Source organism: Triturus cristatus, chromosome 12 (genome assembly GCF_964204655.1).
Source record: "Triturus cristatus chromosome 12, aTriCri1.1, whole genome shotgun sequence".
In the NCBI taxonomy this organism is placed as follows: domain Eukaryota; kingdom Metazoa; phylum Chordata; class Amphibia; order Caudata; family Salamandridae; genus Triturus; species Triturus cristatus.
In genome coordinates, this window is record NC_140595.1 from 111,869,992 (window position 1) to 111,890,294 (window position 20,303).

Genomic DNA, 20,303 nt, shown 5'->3' on the forward strand with positions numbered 1-20,303 from the left:
TGGCCATTAGCTTGTCCTCGTATGTGTATCTATACACAGACACACAATGTCTTTGTGTGTACACACACACACACACACACACACACACACACACACACACACACACACACACACTCTCACTCACTCTCTTTGACTTCGTAACAGATTCTTCTTTCATGCATGAAGTCAGAATCTGGCACTAGTTCTGTGATATTTATGGTAATGGATCATCTGTTTTTACCACCATTCTGAATTCCAGATCATCATCATCATTGATTTTGCTGATATTTGCTGACAGTGTTTCCCAGTGTTTGGCTGACCGAACAGAGAAAGATGTACCTCCAATCTGTGTTTTCTTGAGTGGTGCGATAGGCCGTTGTGATGCTAATCTTGAGCAGAGGGTCCCATTTTGTGTGCATTATTTCAAGCCTTGTCCAGTATCCTGAATAGCCCTGAGTGCAATGCAGCACACTTTGGCAAGAGAATGCCTTGCCATTATTAAACAGTGGAAAACATGTAGGGATGACTGTATGTGCTTTCACAGGTGTAGGTGAAGCTGTTGCCTGGCTAACTGTAATACTTAGCTGTGAATACTCAATTGATAAAAGGCACAGTAAATAACGTTTCATTTGTTATGTATATGAACAGTTTATTAAGATATAATGGTGCATATCAATATGAGGGAAATCATACATCAATGAATATATTGTATGTAAAGTCAATAAAAAAATATTGAGCTTGACCACTTATGTCCATAACCAATTTGAATGTTAAACATCACGCTAAGTGTGTGTGTGTGTGTGTGTGTGTGTGTGTGTGTTCATGTGATCAAGGCCCCACGCGGGCTGAAACGCGGCGGTGGTGTTGGGCACCAAATAAATATTTGCACCATATTTTGGGTTCGCTTCGTCTGTTTTCCTGTAATTGGTTACCTGAAGAAGATTCAACTTTTATATTTATATATATATATATATATATATATGTGTGTATATATATATTGTGTGTGTATTATATGTATGTTATATCACACACATTAAAAAAGAGGAACGCCACAAGGAACCCAATACAACATAACCTAAAACTGTTTTAAAAAATGTAGTTATTCTTGATGAAATTAATTTATGTAATCCACGCTCCTGATGGTGAAGTTGATTTCCGCTTCTGTAACATAATTTTAGTAGCTACCGTTAGCTACCTTTTTAAAGTAACCTTGTTCCCTATAACGAGAAAGTTGAGCTTCTCTTTTATCACTGATATTCAATATACTCTAAGCAATAGTTTTTATTGGATAGGTGTCAAATGAATGTCTTATTTAATTTTAAACACACCTTCTCCATAAATTGTCTGATCTATTATTTAACTATTCCTGCTTCCATAATCTTGAATCTGTACAAGAATCGAATAGCTTATGCCATACAAAGCACAGGTGTAAGCTTAGAATCTTAGAAATTAGTAACCAGCAGTCTTTAAGCATTTAAACACACACAGAGTAATTTTGGCTTGTCAAACGTCAGCATTCTCATTCTGTTCTTTTGTATGGCTTTCACATTTTTTGTATTGGTTATACCCTAGCACTCGCCGCTTATTCTTTCTGTGCAGAAAATGAAACGAAAAAATTAAACGATTAAAAAAGGAATAATTTACCATACATTTCTAAAGTAAAGAATACTTGTAGACTTCCAACTACGCCACCATAATTGTTATATTTTGATGTATTGCTGGATTATTCCAGATTGAAGCACTACCATACAAGTAACACACTTCTCATCTTTCTGAAAATAACTGTCTAAATGTTGAAACGGTACAATGCACAGCATGAGGACTATTTGCTTTTTTTCACTTTTCAAAGATCCCAAACGGGAAGATGTAGCAAAAGGTGTTAGAATCCCTTTAAATGTTCCTGTTCTCCCAGATCCTAAAACAAGTTTTTGTACCTCTCATCACAAGGGTCTTGCAGTAATTGTCAAGTCTAGGGAGTAGTAAACTACCTATGCATTATGGGCAGATATAGTATGTTTTTAGGATTTTCTTTTCTTTCTTTTGGCCCATACAGATTTTCTTATTAGGAAATATATGGAATCTATACTCTGTTTTCCAAAAAAGTAAGATTTTGAAGAATAAAAGGAATTTTATAAAATACACTTTTTCTTGATCGGGATGACGAATGACAGAGCAGATATATTGGCATATAGTAACATTATAGAACATTGGAAGTACAGGTAACAAAATATGAACAGCACAGGTTCAGCCGTGCAGTGTTCTACATGCACAGATAGAAAAATAGCCATCAAACCAATAATGCAGGTCATCGCTTCTCACAGGTGCATCGTTGAGTCTTGTGTCAGTAGATAAGATTGGAGTCGGCCCCAGAAGTCTTTGGATCTTGATTTGGGACAGAGTCCCTCAGCATAAATGTCTGTTTGATCTTTCAGTAAAGCATGTTCTGAATCTAGTACCGGTTTTTCTTTTTTTTGGACCGATCGACCGAGCATCATCACCTCCCTCTTGGCGAGCAAAAGGCCATGATGATAAATCACCTGGCGTCGGCAGGGATCTTGCCCGTGGTAGCAAGCCGTGCCAGCTACGGGTCCAGTGCAAATGTAAAATACATATTTTAACTGTATGAACTGTCCTCCCCAATTTCTTTTTAATAAATTATTTTTAGTAACATTTGTATCATGCAGCAAATACAGCACCTCCAGAAATGTTAAATAAGTGTTTCCTATAGTAATGCTTCCTTTTCAATGTTTTTAAAAACCTCTCCAAAATTCTGAGTCATCATAGATTCTATATTTCTAAATATTGACATTCAAAGATACTTTTACCACCTGTAGCCTATTTAATTTTCCAGTTCTTAAAATGTGATTGGATGCAACTGGCTGATATATGCAATATTTCAGATATCTAGTAATTTAATCTCTGTGCAGAGATTTCCCACAGCATAAGATGGCTTCTGAAACTGTAATACCAACTCTATCAGGATTTTTTGGAACAGCAACCTTTCATAATATTATTTTATACTATCTCCCACTCCCTGATAAATGTCCCTCCTTTTCTCCGATGAAGCAAACTAAAAGGCTCAAAGGCCTGATCGAAGATGGACCCTGAAAGTTGATACTCTTGCCATATTGCCCCTTTTAATGACAAATGTTTGTTATATTATTCAATTTGACTCCACTTGTATTTGCATTATGATATCACTATAGTATTCTAAAGAGTTTGATTATCCTTTCTTCAAAATTACTCTTGATTAACATATGTGCAATATTATGCACTTTATCCTTACTGGGACATCATTGTGCTTTGCTGGACTAACAATATTAGTCGCATTTCTTCTATTGGCATAAGTGTAGCTTGAAAGATCCCAGTTTGTGAAAAATAAAGTAGAACTTCAGTTTTAGAACAAACAAGAAACAAATCTTGGACAACATTTCAATATCCACATTTAATAATCATATGGGATGATAATTTTCACTTTTTTAAATACTGTTTGAGGAAAGTTGTAAATAAAGTAGGCATTGAGTTAATATTAACTTAAAAATACAATAAAAAAGAATGCAGTGTTTTGCCTTCTGGAAATCGCAGTACATAAAAAAAAAAAAACATGAACATGCACAAAGTACCTTAATGCAAATAGATGTAAACCACATACGAGGAAAGGAACATAAACAGATAACCATTTTCCCAAACCGTATATCTAAAATGCCAAACCCACAATAGTAACACTTTTATTTACAAATGATAATGTAATGACTGTTGGGTTGAGCCGCAGCGCACGTCTTTTCCTTGAACTGTTGACTCACTGCACATTGCATTTGCATACTTAAAGTGGCTGTTGGTCAGATCTCTGAGGGTGCGTGCTGCTGCAGCCTGCATCTCAGCTTGTTGTTCAGAGTGCAACAAAGTTCTGATGTTTCTCCTGGAGCATATTGTATATCCAGGCGCACAGGCAAAAAGCACTTAAAATATGCTTTGGTTTATAGGTGCACCAACAAAGTGGTGGTGGAAATATATGGAACCTTCCCAGTGAGCCTTCTTGAAGGGTTCATGACCGGATCCAGTAACCCTCAAAGAGCGTCCTACCTCCTTATGTGGACTTCTGTGGGCCCTTTTCAAATGATGGCTATGGTTGACCCCGCCCAGACCCCTCTACCACAGCAGAGCCCACACTGCGCAGAGGCAATTAGCAACCTGGTCCCTCATGGCCTTGCGAGAGGGAGTGGAGTCTGTGCCTAAAATTCTTGGGGGTGTTCTGGTTCTGCATTAAAGGTCGAAGAGGCACTGGTACAGACATAGGCTGTGAAAATAAAAATAATTGCTGTTTTTAGTTCAAATGGTGTATCTGCTAGACGTATTTTTTTCCCCCGTGTGGTGCGCTTAGAAGCGGTCCAATTTGTAATTTGGTCCCAAATTTGCACTTCTTTTGCAAATATTGGTTCTATGTGGAAGAGGAGTAATGCGATGTTGTGCCTTTGATTGGATGAAAGATTTCCCTTCCTTTCATTGTTGTAGAAGCATTATATATTTTTCTGCTATTGTTTTTGCCTGCTACTGTTAAAGACAAGTACAAGGCATTTTTTAAGGAAATGTCAAACATGGAGAGTCAGTTCCAAAATCTGTTTTCACAATGTGGTTTTGACGGTGCTCTTCAGTGCCATAAAAGCACATTTTTAACCGCTCCATGCATTCTACATCTCATTAGGCCTCCTCCAGACCTAATGTATAAATTCACCAAAATTAATAGGGAAAACACAATCGTACAAAATACACTACTAATGCAGAACATTTATCGGCAATCACTATGACACCCAGGTGGTGAAAAGTATCATATGTACAACCCTTTCGAAGTGCAATGAATGTGGAATCTACAGGTGGTTATTATTCCACTTAGTGCTACAAAGTTAAATTTACACACTTAACACACTTAACACAAGAGAATAGTGCTCAAGAATGCTGTATGCACCACTTTTTTTGCTAAATTTCATCATTACTTTTCACATCGCTTTCTTACAACTCAATGCCCGTGGCGCACATTAAAGATCCTCCAAGCATCAATTAATGTTCTTTTATTGAGTAGCTCGAAGTCTGCCGTTAGTGTAACTTTGAGCTAGGACTCAACTTTTAAAAAGTATTGTGTGCAAACGAGTTTTTCTGTATTTGATGACATCACAGGAAGTGATATCTCACCTCCTTTGGAATTAATGACGTGAAGTGACACCTGGGAATTTAAAAAAAAATTGTTGAACCAAATACAATAACACTAAAACCTCACTAAGTTGGTGGTGCAGCACCTAAGGATGCTAACCAGCTCCTTTCTATCAACTGAATGGCACTTCTGGATGAACTGTCTATTGGTAGTAAGACTTCCTGAAGCCTGCTCATCACACAGCAGATCTCTGATCAGAGTTTTACTGATAGATCCACATCTAGTGATATTTACGCTATTGAGTAAGAGCTCAACTTGACCCCTAAATGTTCAAGTCCCACTCGTTAGTGAGACTTGTGGTATCTGCTGACCTTTGTAGACTCTGGGTTGTGATTCAGTATACGATTCCACTGGCCCTGTAAGAATGTAATCTGGATATTGTGTTCTTGTCCATCTGTGCCTAGGTGAAACATCATAGAAGGGTGTGTGTGTATGTGTGTGTGTATATATGTATGTGTGTGTATATATATGTGTGTGTGTGTGTGTATATGTATGTGTGTGTGTGTATATATATGTGTGTGTGTGTGTGTATTTGTATGTGTGTGTGTGTATATATATATATATATGTGTGTGTGTGTGTGTGTGTGTGTATTTGTATGTGTGTGTGTGTATATATGTGTGTGTATGTATATATTGATTTTTGGCTTCCGAGAAGTCTGCCAGAGAAATGTGACCAATTTCATAGCACATCCTTTACCCAGTGGCTGGAGGGGGCCTAGAACAGGTGTTGCTGGCTGAGTGCCATCTTTGAGCTGTGTGGTGTACTCTGTTGGATACGAGTGTGTGGTGGGAAGTGCAGTTGGGACTCCGAGTAATATGAAAGGCAACTATGTAGCTTATTTGTCATGTGTTGATGTGGTATGATCTGTCTTACTGTGCACTGTTGGATGTATGAATCGTACATGGTAGTGAGTGTTTTGGATTGCTCATATTGGATTTATGAGCCTAGAGAAAATTATCTAGAAGGACAATGCTGTGCTGTATGTATCTACACAGAAAAATAATAACCAACAAATGCCTCAAACAATAATCTGGATGCAACCTATACAACATTTTAAAGGCTGGGATACTACCTACTGAAGTACATGTATATCAAATAAGAGATATGATAATTGAATTTGCAACCACTAGTGCTAATATGAGCTGCAGCCCTGTTAAAGGTTTTGCCCATTCCGTCTTCACTGAGGGAGACCTATTTGGAGCATAGTTTGATTATTTAAATCTTTAGCAGTGAAAGATAACTAAAGAAGTTTAGTAAAGACCAAGCAGTAGTGTGTTGAAGTAGGCGTATGTTTTTACCCAGACCCCAGCATGGAGTTTGAAGGAGACACATTCTTCAGTCTTAATATAGCTCGTCTGCTTTTATTGGTTAGCCCCCATTTCTTATTCCCTTGCGGAGTTTTGCCAAGACAGGGTCTAGATTCTACAGTGAACTTTAGGTCCATGCCGTTGTAGTATTTTTACACCCTACTGCCCATATATCCATACCTACAGCAGCAATCCTGCTATTTTAGTTGTGCAATCTAAAATTGATGCACAGTACTGAGGCATTACACTGCTCTCTCACTACAACTCTTTCTTTACCATCTGCTGTTGCCATCTGTAGTCCATTCACACCTCTTTCAATTCACCCTCATTGTGAAGTTAAGTATCTTGTACGGCTTCAGTATTGTCAGTTGAACCTTGATTCAGATGAACATCCTACCTTTGCATTGTAGCACTAGACTCTCACACTTCCGTATCAATAAACTTCAATCCTGATCGGCCTAACCCCTTTACCGTTGCAGTACTAGGATGTAAGCGTTTACATATACATTTCAATCTTGTGCATCAGTGCACACTACTGTTGCAGTGTAAGGACTTTCTACTGTACTGCCAGTACTTCTTGCATGTAACAGTGCTAGGATGCATATGCTGCCCTGACAAAAGCACCTCACTCTTTACTCCATTGTTGGAGTACTGACATTTAAGTAAATTCTTTCAGTGCACCTCATCCTTGGCCTGCAGTACCCAATGCTCTTGACATTCTGGGACCTCCTTATTCCTTTTAATCCATCCCATTCCTTCTCGTAAGTCTGTTTCCATATTTATTTATTTTTTAAAGTAATAATCGCCAAAGCTTGGTTGTTATGCCCCTCTTCCCACCTGTAGCTTCCACTGATGTTGCAGTCCTAAAACCTCTCTGACCTCTTCCATCTTACTTCATACCTGACTGGAAACACCACTTGCTCTCAGTGGAAGGTGGTGTCAACAGCTCTGTCCATACATCTCAGTTCTACCTTGCAAAGAAACGTTCCACAATAACAAAGAGGAAACAAAAAGAAAAGTGTTACACTGGCAATTGCATTCAGGGCCCTGTTCAAAAATCAAAAATGACCCTCATAGACCCTGTGAGTTGTCCGGGCAAAGATAACCTCCACTCTGGCCTATGGGAGCAAGGCACTGCAGAGACAGGACGGGGAGAGGCTAGTCAAAACTACAGTGAGGATTTATCTACAAGCAAATTCTACAGCCACCTAGCCACACGTCTCCAGCACAGATAAGACCGGAACTTGGCTTAGTCAAACAGACTTTAGCCAGGAGAGCAGCTTTCACCATCTGCTGCTATAAATTCAAAACTTCTGACAAAGGCACTTTAAATTACAATATATGGTTGGAGATAAAACACATACTACACCCTCCTGCCAAAAAATACCTCAACTCGACAATTTCCATGTTTGACCTAGAAGAAGCCTGGACTTCCTATGCTCGCTATGATTCTTTCAAAAAAGTGGCACACAAAATAGCAAAAAACCTATCGTTACTGAGGGACAAAGCTACTATATCCAAAAGATAACATGCTTATACAGTCCTTGCTAGCTGCAAAACCCTGAAGCGGCATCAGTACCTGGGCGATGTCTTTAACAGCGTCCTTGAAGCAAAATATACAAAATATCAATTGGCCTCCTACCATCAATTCTGCAACGTAACGATTGTTAAGAAGGGACTACATTGGCAGCTGCAGGTTGTGTAGCTATTCGAAGGAAGACCTAATGCATGCCTTGTGCCTTTCCAAAGAGACACACAACCTCCACCGAGCCTTACTTCGTACTGTCTGGAACCAAAAATGACTTCTATAGACACGCTTGCCTGTCTCTGTTCAGCAGTTGAAATGCTGGGCCCTGAAATGCCTACAGGAGATGGAAAACATACTAAAGAAAGCGGCCGAGTACATTGACAAAAGACTCCCAACCTAGTGGACTGTCCTGAAAATCTGTAAGCAAGACTGCTGACTAAATTGTCCAGGAACCCTGTTTTAAAGTGTCTTCTCTAACCGGTTGGTATGAACTGCACCATGCTCTTTAACTAGCACTTTGTCAACCATACAGCAACCCTTGATCCCAGGCACTTGTCACTTTGCGGGCTTAATTGTCTTTTGAACTTCACCCAAAAATATATATTCAAAAAGCTTGTTTTGAACTGTATTATGCACTTTAACTGCCTTATCTATTAAACTTTACCATGTAAATGCCTCCCTGATTTTAAGTCCTTTATGTTTCTGATACCCATGCCTCTGAGGTCTGTAAACAGCTTTTTTCCCACATTTGTAACTTCTTATGTAACCTATTTTTATGGCTGCGTACATTGCTATGTGTATGCAAAGATTTTTATTAATTATGAATAATAAACTTTACCTAACTTTACCAGTCCTAACTTGTAGCACTATCATAAGATGTTGTAGCACTTGGATCTCTGAATCTTTGTCAGTGCATCGTGATGTCCTCTGCTATTCCACTTCAGGGACCACAGACACCTTAATTTACTATACTCTTTCCTGAATAACAAAACCCCTTTTTATTCCCAGTTCTGGGTGATTGTGATCAATTCTGATGGCCACACACAGTGTTCTGTGTTTTATTTATATTTCTTTCTTAAACTTCATCTTTTTCCCTTAACAACTACAGTCAGTACTATGTTCTTGGGAACTTTGTTTGTTATTTTAAGCAAGTCTCTGTTCTTCAACGCAGATGCAAGCACAGAAACTGAGATTGGCCCACACTCGAGGACCCTACTATGGAGGCTCGCTGCCGAATGTGAACCAGATTGGGAGCAGTTCATCAGAGTTCCAGGTGAAGGCATTATGTGACACGATGTATTACAGCGCTGCTCACTGTACAAAGTTGGTTATGACTTTCTGTAAATCATATCTTCTTAAACTGATATAACGTACAATATGTTATAGTTGTCTCTGGTGCTACTGAGTGAAAAATACTTCCTGATGGATGATTTTATTTTGAGAGGTAGCTTTTATAGGATTTTTGTTTTTGGTAGTTGGGGGTATTTTTCACTTGTCTTTCATTGAGAGGCAGTATTTGTTTGGGTTTTCTTTTGAGTATCTAGCAGTTGGTCAATTGTAGGTAGTTTTGTTTGTTTTGTGTGGGTGTCTGTGGGAGGCTGATGAGTTTCACTACTCTGAAAGTGTTTTTTCTGTTGAGTTCCCCTCTGCAAGACATGACATTCGTTGAATATTTTGTGGCCGGATGTATTTGATTGTTATTACTTTGTAGTACTGTGCTTTTGTGGATGCTGATCTGAAAACTGGTGTTTGTTGGAAGTTGCTCCGAGGGAAGCAGTGCTCGTTGTTCACTGCTCTGTGAAAGGTGATCTTTGCTTTCTTTTACTCTGAAGTCAGTGGTATTTTGTATTTGGCGCTCTTTGTTCAAAAGCTTTTGCCGCTGTAAGAGTTTCTTGCTGCCCTATGGAAAATGGTGTTCATCAGGTATCACTTTGTTGGAGGTGTTGTTTGATAGAGGCAACTTTGTGGGATGGGTTTCGTTTATGATTGTTCTTTAAGCAAACACTTGTGTTAGACACTACTCTGTGGCAAGTGGTGCTTGATGTTTACTGCTGCTTTAGGTAGTTTTTGATGGACACAGTTCTGGGACAGGGTGGTTCAAAGATATTTTAACGATAACTCCTGCTCCATGAAAGAGGACAACGTTTTCTACCTTTCTGCTTTTAGGGACAATCTACCTGTGAAGCTCACTCCAGCCAAATAGAATTGCAGTGCCTTAGAATTTGCTCTGATGTGGGATGTGCTGTTTGTTTCAGTGCTACTCATTTTAGAGAGAGTTTTTTGAGTTGTGCCCTTTGTGGGTAAGGCGTTTCGTCAGTGCCACTTTGTGGGGCAAATAATGTTAGTCTGGGACAGATTTTATTGTTTGGGTGATGCTCTGTGATAATTAGTGTTTGTTGGGTAGGGCTCTTTGTCACAAGGCATTTGGTGCTTGCTACATTTTTGGAAGGTTGTGTGTATTAGTTGCTGATCTCTGCAGGTGATATATTTTTCTGTGCCACTCTTGGAGCAAGCATCTATGTATTATGCAGTAACCCTTTTTTTTGGCTGCCAGATTGCGGCAAATACATTTTGGTGCTAGGAATGGTATTTGATGTATACAACTTTGTGAGACCAGGAGGTGCAATGATTTTTGCCTCACTAAATTGACATTTTATCATTATTACCCATGCAGTAAGAGCAACATCTGCTGCTGATAAACACAGTTTGTCTCTATTCTCCTGGTGTTTTCATAGGTAGCAGCCTAGAACAGGCCCTGCTGGAAAAAAGCTTGTTGCTTCTCTATTCAGTATGATATTTGTTGACAGCTTCCCTGTTGCATTTTATATTTGTTGGGTACTGCTCTTGTTAAGGCTGCTTGGTTTTGGTCTGTACATTAGCCTTTTCTCAATAATAGTTTATTTTCAATACATGACACTCTTTGGGGAAAGACTATTTTGAGATACAGGCCTGGGGCATGTTATGTGTGATGGTTGTCACCATTTGGCATGTGATCTTTGTTGACTCCTGTATTGAAGATGCTGGTTAATGGCAATTACTCCAAGATGAGTTCAATCAATTTCAAGAATTGGGACCCCGATAAATAGAATACAGGTCAATTATTATCATCTGATGTTACTATCCATCACACTACACATTCTCTTCTCACAGTGCAAAGATAAACGTAGGAGCATGTGTGCGTGGTTCTCACACAAGTGCAGTGTATTCACCTTCAGTGTGGCTCCTTAAATAATAATATTCACAGTATTCAAAAGATTGAAAATGTTTTTTTAAATTATGTTACCTCATTACAGCCTTGAGAAAGTCCCAGACTTACATGCCATTGAAAGGGGCAAAACACTTGTTGGCTGCATTTTGATCAGTTGTGTATACTATCTCGAGAGCCTGTGTCAAGATCTGTCACAGTGATGAAAGAGGAATCTAAATAATCATACTTGTGAATAACCTGGACAACTAACTATATAAGGCATCACCAAGTCACCTCAGTACTAAATATGGAAAATAAATGTTTTAAAAAAAATAATAATAATACTCAAACAAAAGATTATTTTTGTGCACTATTCAGTCTAAGTGCCCTTTGTTAACCCCTTCCATGCTGCGCAGATTCCGCCGCTGTGCTGACGGAATCTTGCGCGGGCGTGGTCATGACGGAACGGTTCCGTCATGAGCACAGCTCAACCGTGGCTCATGACGGAACCGTTCCGTCATGAGCACCGAAGGGGTTAATCTTTTTCTTGTCCTAAAATGGTGTTGTTATTAACCTATCCAATAGGATAATACATGTTTTGGGAAACGCACTCAATGATGCAAAGACAAAACTCTAGGCGATACTGTTTGATGGATCCATTTCTGTAACAGTTGAAATAATTTTGTGTCATGCAGGGTGAAGTGACGTATCACTATTCCCTCTTCCCTGCGATTGTGGCCAACATTTACTGCTTTTTGACCCGATCTGTCAGTAGCACACTAGGCCTTAGCATAAAATATCCGTACCATTAAAATCACCCTGCTGTGGAATGTGGTATTTGCTGTTTACTGCTCAAAGGATATCATCTTTGTTTGCTGCTGCTTTGTGGGAGAATAGTGGGGGGATTCTATAATTAGGAGTGTTTATTGGGTGCTACTTTGTGACTATTTGTACTTGCTGGTTACCACTCTGATGAATGTAGTGATGGTGCAAATCTGTGGGGGTGGCATTTGTTGGCTGGCACCCTGTAGGATTTGCCATTAATGTGCGGTTGGTCCATGGCAAAATGTGTTTGAGGTGCTGATGTGTGTGAAAGTTTTTTGTGTAAATTTCTGTGAAAGTTGATATTTTTGGGGCACTTCTCCACTGTCTACACTGGTGACCAATGGGAGTTGTTCTCTGATGCTCATGTTTGTCAGCAGCACTCTGATGTGGCATTTTTGGGTGCTGATTTGTGGTCAGTTGATGGTGGTCTTTTAATGTTCCTATGGGCATTATTTTGATTCGTCCATCTGGTTAGTAGTCCTTGGCAGTTAAGGGTCAGTGGGTCATGTTTTGATATGGCCAAGAGTTTGTTTGAGCTTTTGTTGTCTTTGCAGTAGCTACATGTGTGTGTGGTTGGAACAGACATCGGGTACTGGTTGCTGCACAATTTTGTCTGGGCATGTTGGAATGAAATTGTGGATGGGGGTGGTGATTTAGTTATATTTCACTCTTTTACCAGCTTGGAAGAAAGTGGAGAACCATGATGTGTGAGTTACACGTCTGCTTATTTCTCTGTTGATGATGGCTAGATGTTGGTGCAGAGCCTGAATAAGGATATCATTTTCTTCCTTTCTGTAGCTTTGATGATGCTGTTTGTTGAATTGTTTGCTACTGCTAGTGCTTGCTAAATCTTAATGTTTCATTTTCTTTTAGGGCCCTCTGCACTCACCTCTGGATTCAACACGCAGCACGCGACACCATGGTCTTGTGGAAAGAGTACATAGAGATCCCCGGCGGATGATGTCTCCTCTCCGGAGATATATGCGCCAGATATCCTTTGCTTATACTAACGTTTTCGGTTTAGCCTTGACTCACTGGGTTATTGTTTCAGTAGCATATTGCATCTGTCTGGGGCAGTAACCTTTGGCAGTGGGGGCTGGACTCTTTCTGCTCCTCTCTGGGTTACACCCTTACCCTTCTGCCTTACAGCTGGATTTATTATTCTTTCTAAGTTTGAGCCTTTTGTTTGTTACCCCTAAATATTACGTGTTTTTTTTGTTGTTTTTTTTTTTAAATAGTTGTTTGATGCCTGTCTTCTATGGCTCTTAGTTGATCAGGGCTGATGCTGTGTGACCATTCCTTTGTCAGAGTAATACTGTTATGATTCTCCCAAGGCTAGGGTCTGGCCATTCAAGGATGAGGTCATAACTTAATCTTCCAAGATTAACACCTCGTCTTGATGCCACTTCCTGGAACTCTCCCTTTGCTGGAGTCTCCCCTTTGTAACTCCTTCAGGTGTAGACTCCTGGTCTTTGTGACAATTTCTGAGTCAGAGCCAGGCCTGAGTTACAGTCTGGCCTGTGTGACATGGTGTCTGTAGGGCTTTGCACGTGTGGCCCTATCTTGGTTACAGCATGCCATGTGATCCTTCCTGTTCTTGAATCCTGGGTCTAAACTAAAATCTCCTTGACGTTTGTGCTTCCACTATGTGCCCAGAGATTCCCTTGTTACCCCATTCCCTCTCCCGGGCTGACCTTAAACATTCACCTACATCTCCCTTGCATGGAAATAAAATCGTTTTATGAAAGAAGCGTACCTCCCAGGAGCCATTTCAGCCTGCTAGCTCAAAGAATCCTCTCCTGGTGCTCCACATTCAGCTTCTGAATGAGTTGTTGATACTTGAACAAATGATTATGGAAAAGAGCAGTTTTGAGTCCTGGACAAAATCCTGGCGATACTGTTCCATTGGTAAACCCTTCAACACCTCACACCTGTACACACACATGTTTTCGCTGCTCTGTACTCTTTGCCTACAAATGTATTTTTCTCTAAATCATTCCTTAACTTTTTTTGCTCACATCGACAGTTCTCCATACAGCTCGGCCTACCTTTCACCGCCTCCAGAGCCAAGCTGGAGGAGGTAAAAACCAACCACCTCTGGAAGAGCCTCATTTGCCTGCTCTTGGCTTCCTTTTCATGTGAAACTGTCTTTCATGCACATTTTGCTCCTCTTCTGACCTTGAATCAGAGTGAAGTGCAATAGCCGAGAAGTGTCTATAGTGCCTCCTGCTGCTGGCAATAGCATCTTTATTTCACTTTCTCATCTATGGTTCTCTGCATATTGTTTTGGCTGGTCAGATTTGTGTGTCTCATGTTCAGTATCTTTGTGTTTCTGCTTTTCTCTAATCTCTACAGCGCTTTGGGGGAGAGGAGGCCGGGCCTTAGATTGTTTAGTGATGATTAGCTCATAACATTGGGTTGGCAAATGAGATAATCTCAGGGATATTTTTAAGTGATCTAGTCTTTGTAGGAAGTGACACCCAAAGCGCCTCAGAGTAATGAGTGGTATTCATTGGAAGGATAAACACAATGCCAGTTGCAATGAACCGAGCAAAGCTCTGACGAGCTCACGCCATGTTGACTGAGGAGTACCTGCCTATATCTTTTAATACGCAGCAGCCAGGCTGAATGGCCACTTTGCATGTGATCATAAATAGCCTTGTCTGCAATACAACAGTATTAGACTTCCTTGTACTTTCACAGACCCATTTATTAGTGAAATCCTACAAAATAGTGGCCCTCTCGTTGTCGTAGAGTCTGGTCCCAAAGCACTACTTCCCAGTTATTGGTCTTTTTCCTTTAAGGATCTGCACCTGCTTAAAATAGGCAATGATTACTTATTTGGATATTCTGACCCTGCCAAGGACACTGAGCTTCGGTTGAGTCTAAAATCCTTTGCACCCACATTAAAACCTTGGATTAAAGCGAGCTAGTTGTACAGTCATCTCCCATTAAGTCTCACAAAGTGAACTCCCTTTGTAGTGTATAGCAAACCTTAGTGCTTCATTTAGAATAGCGAAAAGGACTGAACATAAAACTTGTTGGACTAACATTTAATGGAGGAAAATGGCTAGAATAAATACATTTAGATGACCCAAGTGCATCAAAGTGGGAGAAATACTGAATCAACTGTGTACTATTAAATCACATTAAGGTTAAATAGTAGTGAATCTGTAGCTCTCAAAAGTTTCACAGTTACATGGCTATTTAAAATAAGAACTATTTTAAGCCTCCCTGTCATGTGAGGCTGCAGCAGCTTTTCACACCTTCCGACTATCTTCCTCTACCTATTATTAGGAATACAAGTGCTGTCTCCTTTGCTTTTGTTAAAACAGGAGTCAAGCACTGTGTGTCTGCCTTAAGATTTGTAGAAAAAAGACGTTTATCCACTCAATATGTTGATGAGGTGAACAAGCTTAAAGTTCAAATCTATTTAGCAGATAAGGTGTCTGATCTGATGCTAATGCCTTGCATTTGGAATAAGCAATAAACCCGAATAAAACTGAGATCAGTTATTGTACATAAACTGCATTTTCAACTTTGTGCAACTTCTGTGTTATTTAAATCCAATGAATATTAAGCTGTTCTCATATTGAAATATAAAGACAGAGCATATGCAGATGAATGGAATTTATCAACTTAAAGAAGAGTTTGGATATCAAAGTAAGCAAAAAATTATTTAAGAGCTGCCAAATGTATGTCGGTAGCAGCACCACAACTAAAGCCTGAAATTAAAGAAGTATACATGGCGAAGACAGATAAGTAATCACTTTATAATACATTGGGAAGACCCCGGTTCGCAGGTGCTTTCCACATAGATCCTTGAAAAGGGGATCAAGGCCATTTCTTGTAAGCTGTCCACTTAAAAAATGTACATACAGTCTCTGGCATGAAGTCAAAGTTGCACACCCCTGGTTTTCAATGTACAGATTTTATCATCATAATTTTGCAAAAGTAAGATAACTCTAAGCTGGTGTATAACATTCATGAAGCTTTTCATTCATCCCAAAATAAGGACTTTTGTATATCTCAGAAAATGCCAGGAAATATCAGGGCCTATCTAAGTTCACAAGATAAAAGTAAGGAAAGTTTTAGTGTGAAAATAAAAAAGAGCTCAGTGTATTTAGGATCTAAATTACATTTGTTAGGAAGAGTAAGATTTTAATGTAACACAAGATAATAAGAATGAATCCAATAAAGCATTCAAAAGGAACTACGTTTTGTGTGAAGTAATTTACATATCAGAATTTGATCATTCTTCCACAAAAATGATAATCCAATCTCATTACAAAATCAGGATATAAATACTTATATAATCAAGTTTCATAATTGTGCAAAAATGATGTTACATTTTCACAATTGTGTGAGAATACTGTACCTAATATTGTTTAGAGACCAACATGATGTCATTAATAGTGAATACGTTTCTCTCCCTGAAATAGCCAAAGAGCCTGTACCTTTTATTCCAGTATAAAAAAACATGTGCGGCCCTGCTAACTAGAGTAAATATTTTAAAAACAAGAAGAGATTATATGTAGATTGGATACTAGGAGTAGTTATTCGATCATGATAAAAGTTTGCTACTAAAATAGCCACTCATGAGAAGTTGGCTCTACCCCCAAATATTACAAAATGATCATTTGTGATAACTTTTCAAAAACTGGCTTGGCTCCACATGCTACAGAACTCCTTAGCCTTCCTACAGGCTTTTCAGAATATGCCACGGCTCTCTTTCTGAAGTTTGCCAACCCAATCTGAGGTTGAAAACTATTGGAAGCAGTAATTGTTTGAGCAGGCAAATTGTAGAAGAGCAGTGAACCACCCACTTCGTAGTACTTTTTTTAAATGTGTTTGCTTCGGTTCCTACCACCTTCAGGACAATATCCAACTGTTGAAGTCCTGCATAGGCCGTAGATTAATGGATTGCAGCCTTAGTGGTAAGTATTCACTTCCTCAGAGCTGTCCTTTACAAACTGCTGATTTAGAAATTGTATCTCACTACTAATTCCAATATCTTGTTTAGATGCTCTTTTAGAGCACTGGTGAGCTAGCCTATTAAAATACCCTTCTATATGCCTGTTTTGTTGTGTCTGGTCAGCATAAACTTAGTTTGCCATTAATGTAGGCAGATCATTTGGTGTCTTCAGAAAAGATGATGCTGACCAATTTGGGATGTCCTTAATTTGGAGACCCTACCTTTGTGTTTCTTACCTGTTTGAGGGTACCTGCCTTGCCTTTTCCAGGTGGGCAGGGAAGTATCATCCTTAGGTTAAGCTCTGTACAGTTAAGGGAGTGGACGCAGTGGCAGAATAAGCAGAGAAGGAAGTGTGGAATACCTTAGAACCAGCCTCCTCCTACTCCACGCTTTTCCTCTTCATCTTGGTCTTTATCTGTCTCTGACCTCTTTTAAGTTACTGATGCACTTTCGGCTACCCTTTCGGGGTCCTTCACCCCTCCACAGTCAGGCCCCTAAAGTAATGATGCTGTTTTTTATTATGAAGGAATATGCCCTGGGGTAACTTTCCGATGGAGAAAGGACAGTTGTTTAGGCTGCCGTCTGCACTCAACAGGTGAACCCATATTTATTTGCTTTCTTTTCTCTTTTGCACTTTTTGGGGATGTATATCTCATGAGTGGCTTCTCTGATGCTTACCAATCCTCCTAAATGAGCTCTTTATGGAGCATGCTCTGAATGTACAGAGGCAGCTCCTTAATGATATAATCTTTAGAAAGTCCTTGCTTTACAGAACCGGCCGTATTCATTTAACCTCAAAGTTCATTGGATTTTAAAGTGATTAGTGAAACTGTTTTGTTCTAGGTTTTAACTTGGAATTCACTTTAAACCTACAAATCTTCATTACAGCATCAAACTCAGAAAAAAATCAGTGTTTATAAGGCACACGTTCTCACACATAGCAGAAGTGGTAGAATACCCCAACAGCTTACATTCTCTCTCTTGCTTATGTATTCAGGTACATCTAAAACTTTACCTATGGTGGTTGAGCTCACCATACACCTAGTGGTCAGATATAATACCCTTTGCTTAGTGTACATTTGGTAATTGCAGGCAACACCTGATATTCACCATAAATGTGATAAGGTACATTAATTTATTAACCATATTTGTGATGATAGGGCACAACACCTCACAAAAATCCTTTATGTAGAGATCTGACAGAACACTCCAAGACAGTAATAAAATGTATCTCTTCAAATCACAACATCGGTGACACTGATTAACATATGTTTGGCCAAGGAGGTGATGTAAGAACTTTCTGATAACAACATAACGGTCCATACATAAATTGTTGGCTCCAGGAACTAGAACTGTGTTGCCCTGGTCACTGAAATCAAGATGGACTCTAGAACCATCATACTTGATAGAGCGCTTGATTTGTGTTATGTCTAGTTTGCCAGGTGCAGTTCTTTGACCAGGAAGTGTCCGCTCTGCCTGCTGCCAGAGGATAGGACTTGTCTCCATGCTTGGAGCAGAGACGTTACTACAGCTGCATTTTTCGTCGTTGATAACCAGTGTCTCAGCTCTAATGAGAAGATGTGACAGGAATATGGGAAAAATATTTTTTCTAGTTGAATTACTCCCTGAAGAGTGAAGCTACATCTGGGCATTATAGATGGCATTGAACTAGCGGAAACTTAATTCACTGTTACAATGTTTTCCTTACAGTTGGACCCAGTCATTCTCATGGTTGGTACTCCCACTGTGTAAGCTCTGACAGTTTTGATACGAAGAACAAGCACCACAGTCATAAGCAAACATTAAAGGCTACAAAGTCAAAACTGAGTTGTAAGTTAGCTCAAGCAAAGAGCTTTTCCCTGTTCTTGAGAGGTATATGTTACTTAGCGCACTCTATTTAATTAATATATGACTTTCATATCCATCAGAAATAGTCCACTTACCTATCCTAATGTCCAGTACACGTGGCACACCCGCTTGATTCAGGTTTCCACCAACAATCTCGCCCCTGAAAGACTAGAAATCATATTCCTTGTGTTGGACAGTCTGCTTCTTCGGTGCTGAATTTTCTAAAATCTCTACTTACAAGCCTACATTTGCAACCCCTCAGCAGTGTGACTTAGATTACTTTGGGGGAAATACATTTAAATTGTGGCAAATACCACCGCTTTTTGGTTAGGCTGTTGCTACTTGAAGGCATACATCAACCTTTCAGTATCCCACAGATTATATGCTTATTTATGTCTAAAGTTGATCTATTTTTGTTTTTTAAATTGATAGTTCTGTTTTGCTGCACGTGTTCTATGTTTTTCATAAGCCTGCACCTAGTACTAAACACTTGCCCACACACATGCAGTCAGTTCAGAAAAATTCATGACCTATTATGAAGGTTGAAGTGGGCATATTAGTTTAAAAATAGTCTTCTACATCAAAGCCCCCTCCTTGCGGGGGAAGACAACCGCACTCCTCTTGTTAGACATTTTGGTAGCTGCCATCTTCAAGGTGCCATACAGCGGTTTGTACACATCTTAATTAGGCAGTACTTGTTCAATTCACTTGCTTCACAGAAGGTTAAATTAAAGAAAATGGAAAATCTGTTCTGGGGGTAATTTCATCTCTTAGCCAACTTCTGCCTACATATGTAACTGCTTAATAATGAGTGCAACAAATGACACCCTATAGAAGATCTAAGTTGTGAAAGAGGTTTATTTGCTGTAATACTGCTTTGACAACTTGTTGCCTGATATGCTCTAACGTGCATCCCATCCTTACTTCCCATAAAGAGAAGAACCACTCAATTCCTTAGGATTGATCTCTTGCCAAAACATTGTTAAAATGGTGTTAAATACAAGAAGATTCTGTGCTTCTGGTCATGTTATGAGTCTAGATGCAGACTTGTACAACAGTCCACAGTTCAAGTTCACAGGTTGTTCTTCAGAGAGGTTTAAAACCTCTTGACCAAAGCAGCAAATGATAGAAAAAAGTTAAACATGATTCTGAAACAAAAACCAAGCTGTAAGACCAGTTCTTTTAAGAACGTTTCCCACCTCCCATACCCTCCTTGTGCTAAAATGAATTCATACATCACACACACTTTGGATTTGGTAGTACTCTCAGAATATTCACAAAATGAGGTTTTAGGCCTGCCCCAAGTTCTCCCCCTAATTATTGTAGTGACCTTACCCAAATGCTTTTATGTTTGCACCTTTCCTGTCTATAAAGAAAAATCTGTTATTTGCTTGCAAATTCCCACCTCATATTTTTTTTGTGGGTAAGCACTTCACATACTCCTCTT

The 20,303-nt window shown here is 39.4% G+C and overlaps 1 protein-coding gene across 4 annotated transcripts in view; it reads left to right on the forward strand.

Moving 5' to 3' along the window:
• Nucleotides 1–20,303, forward strand: part of CRTC2 (CREB regulated transcription coactivator 2) — a 181,057-nt gene that overhangs the window by 34,542 nt on the left and 126,212 nt on the right. For 2 of the 4 annotated variants that reach the window (XM_085637956.1, XM_085637954.1), the window contains exons 2-5: nt 9,193–9,294; nt 12,907–13,023; nt 14,052–14,113; nt 17,535–17,603. In XM_085637956.1, the coding sequence (XP_085494082.1) occupies nt 9,193–9,294; nt 12,907–13,023; nt 14,052–14,113; nt 17,535–17,603 (350 nt within the window). The remainder of the gene's footprint in view (nt 1–9,192; nt 9,295–12,906; nt 13,024–14,051; nt 14,114–17,534; nt 17,604–20,303) is intronic. The other 2 variants (XM_085637957.1, XM_085637955.1) reach the window with 1 other exon arrangement.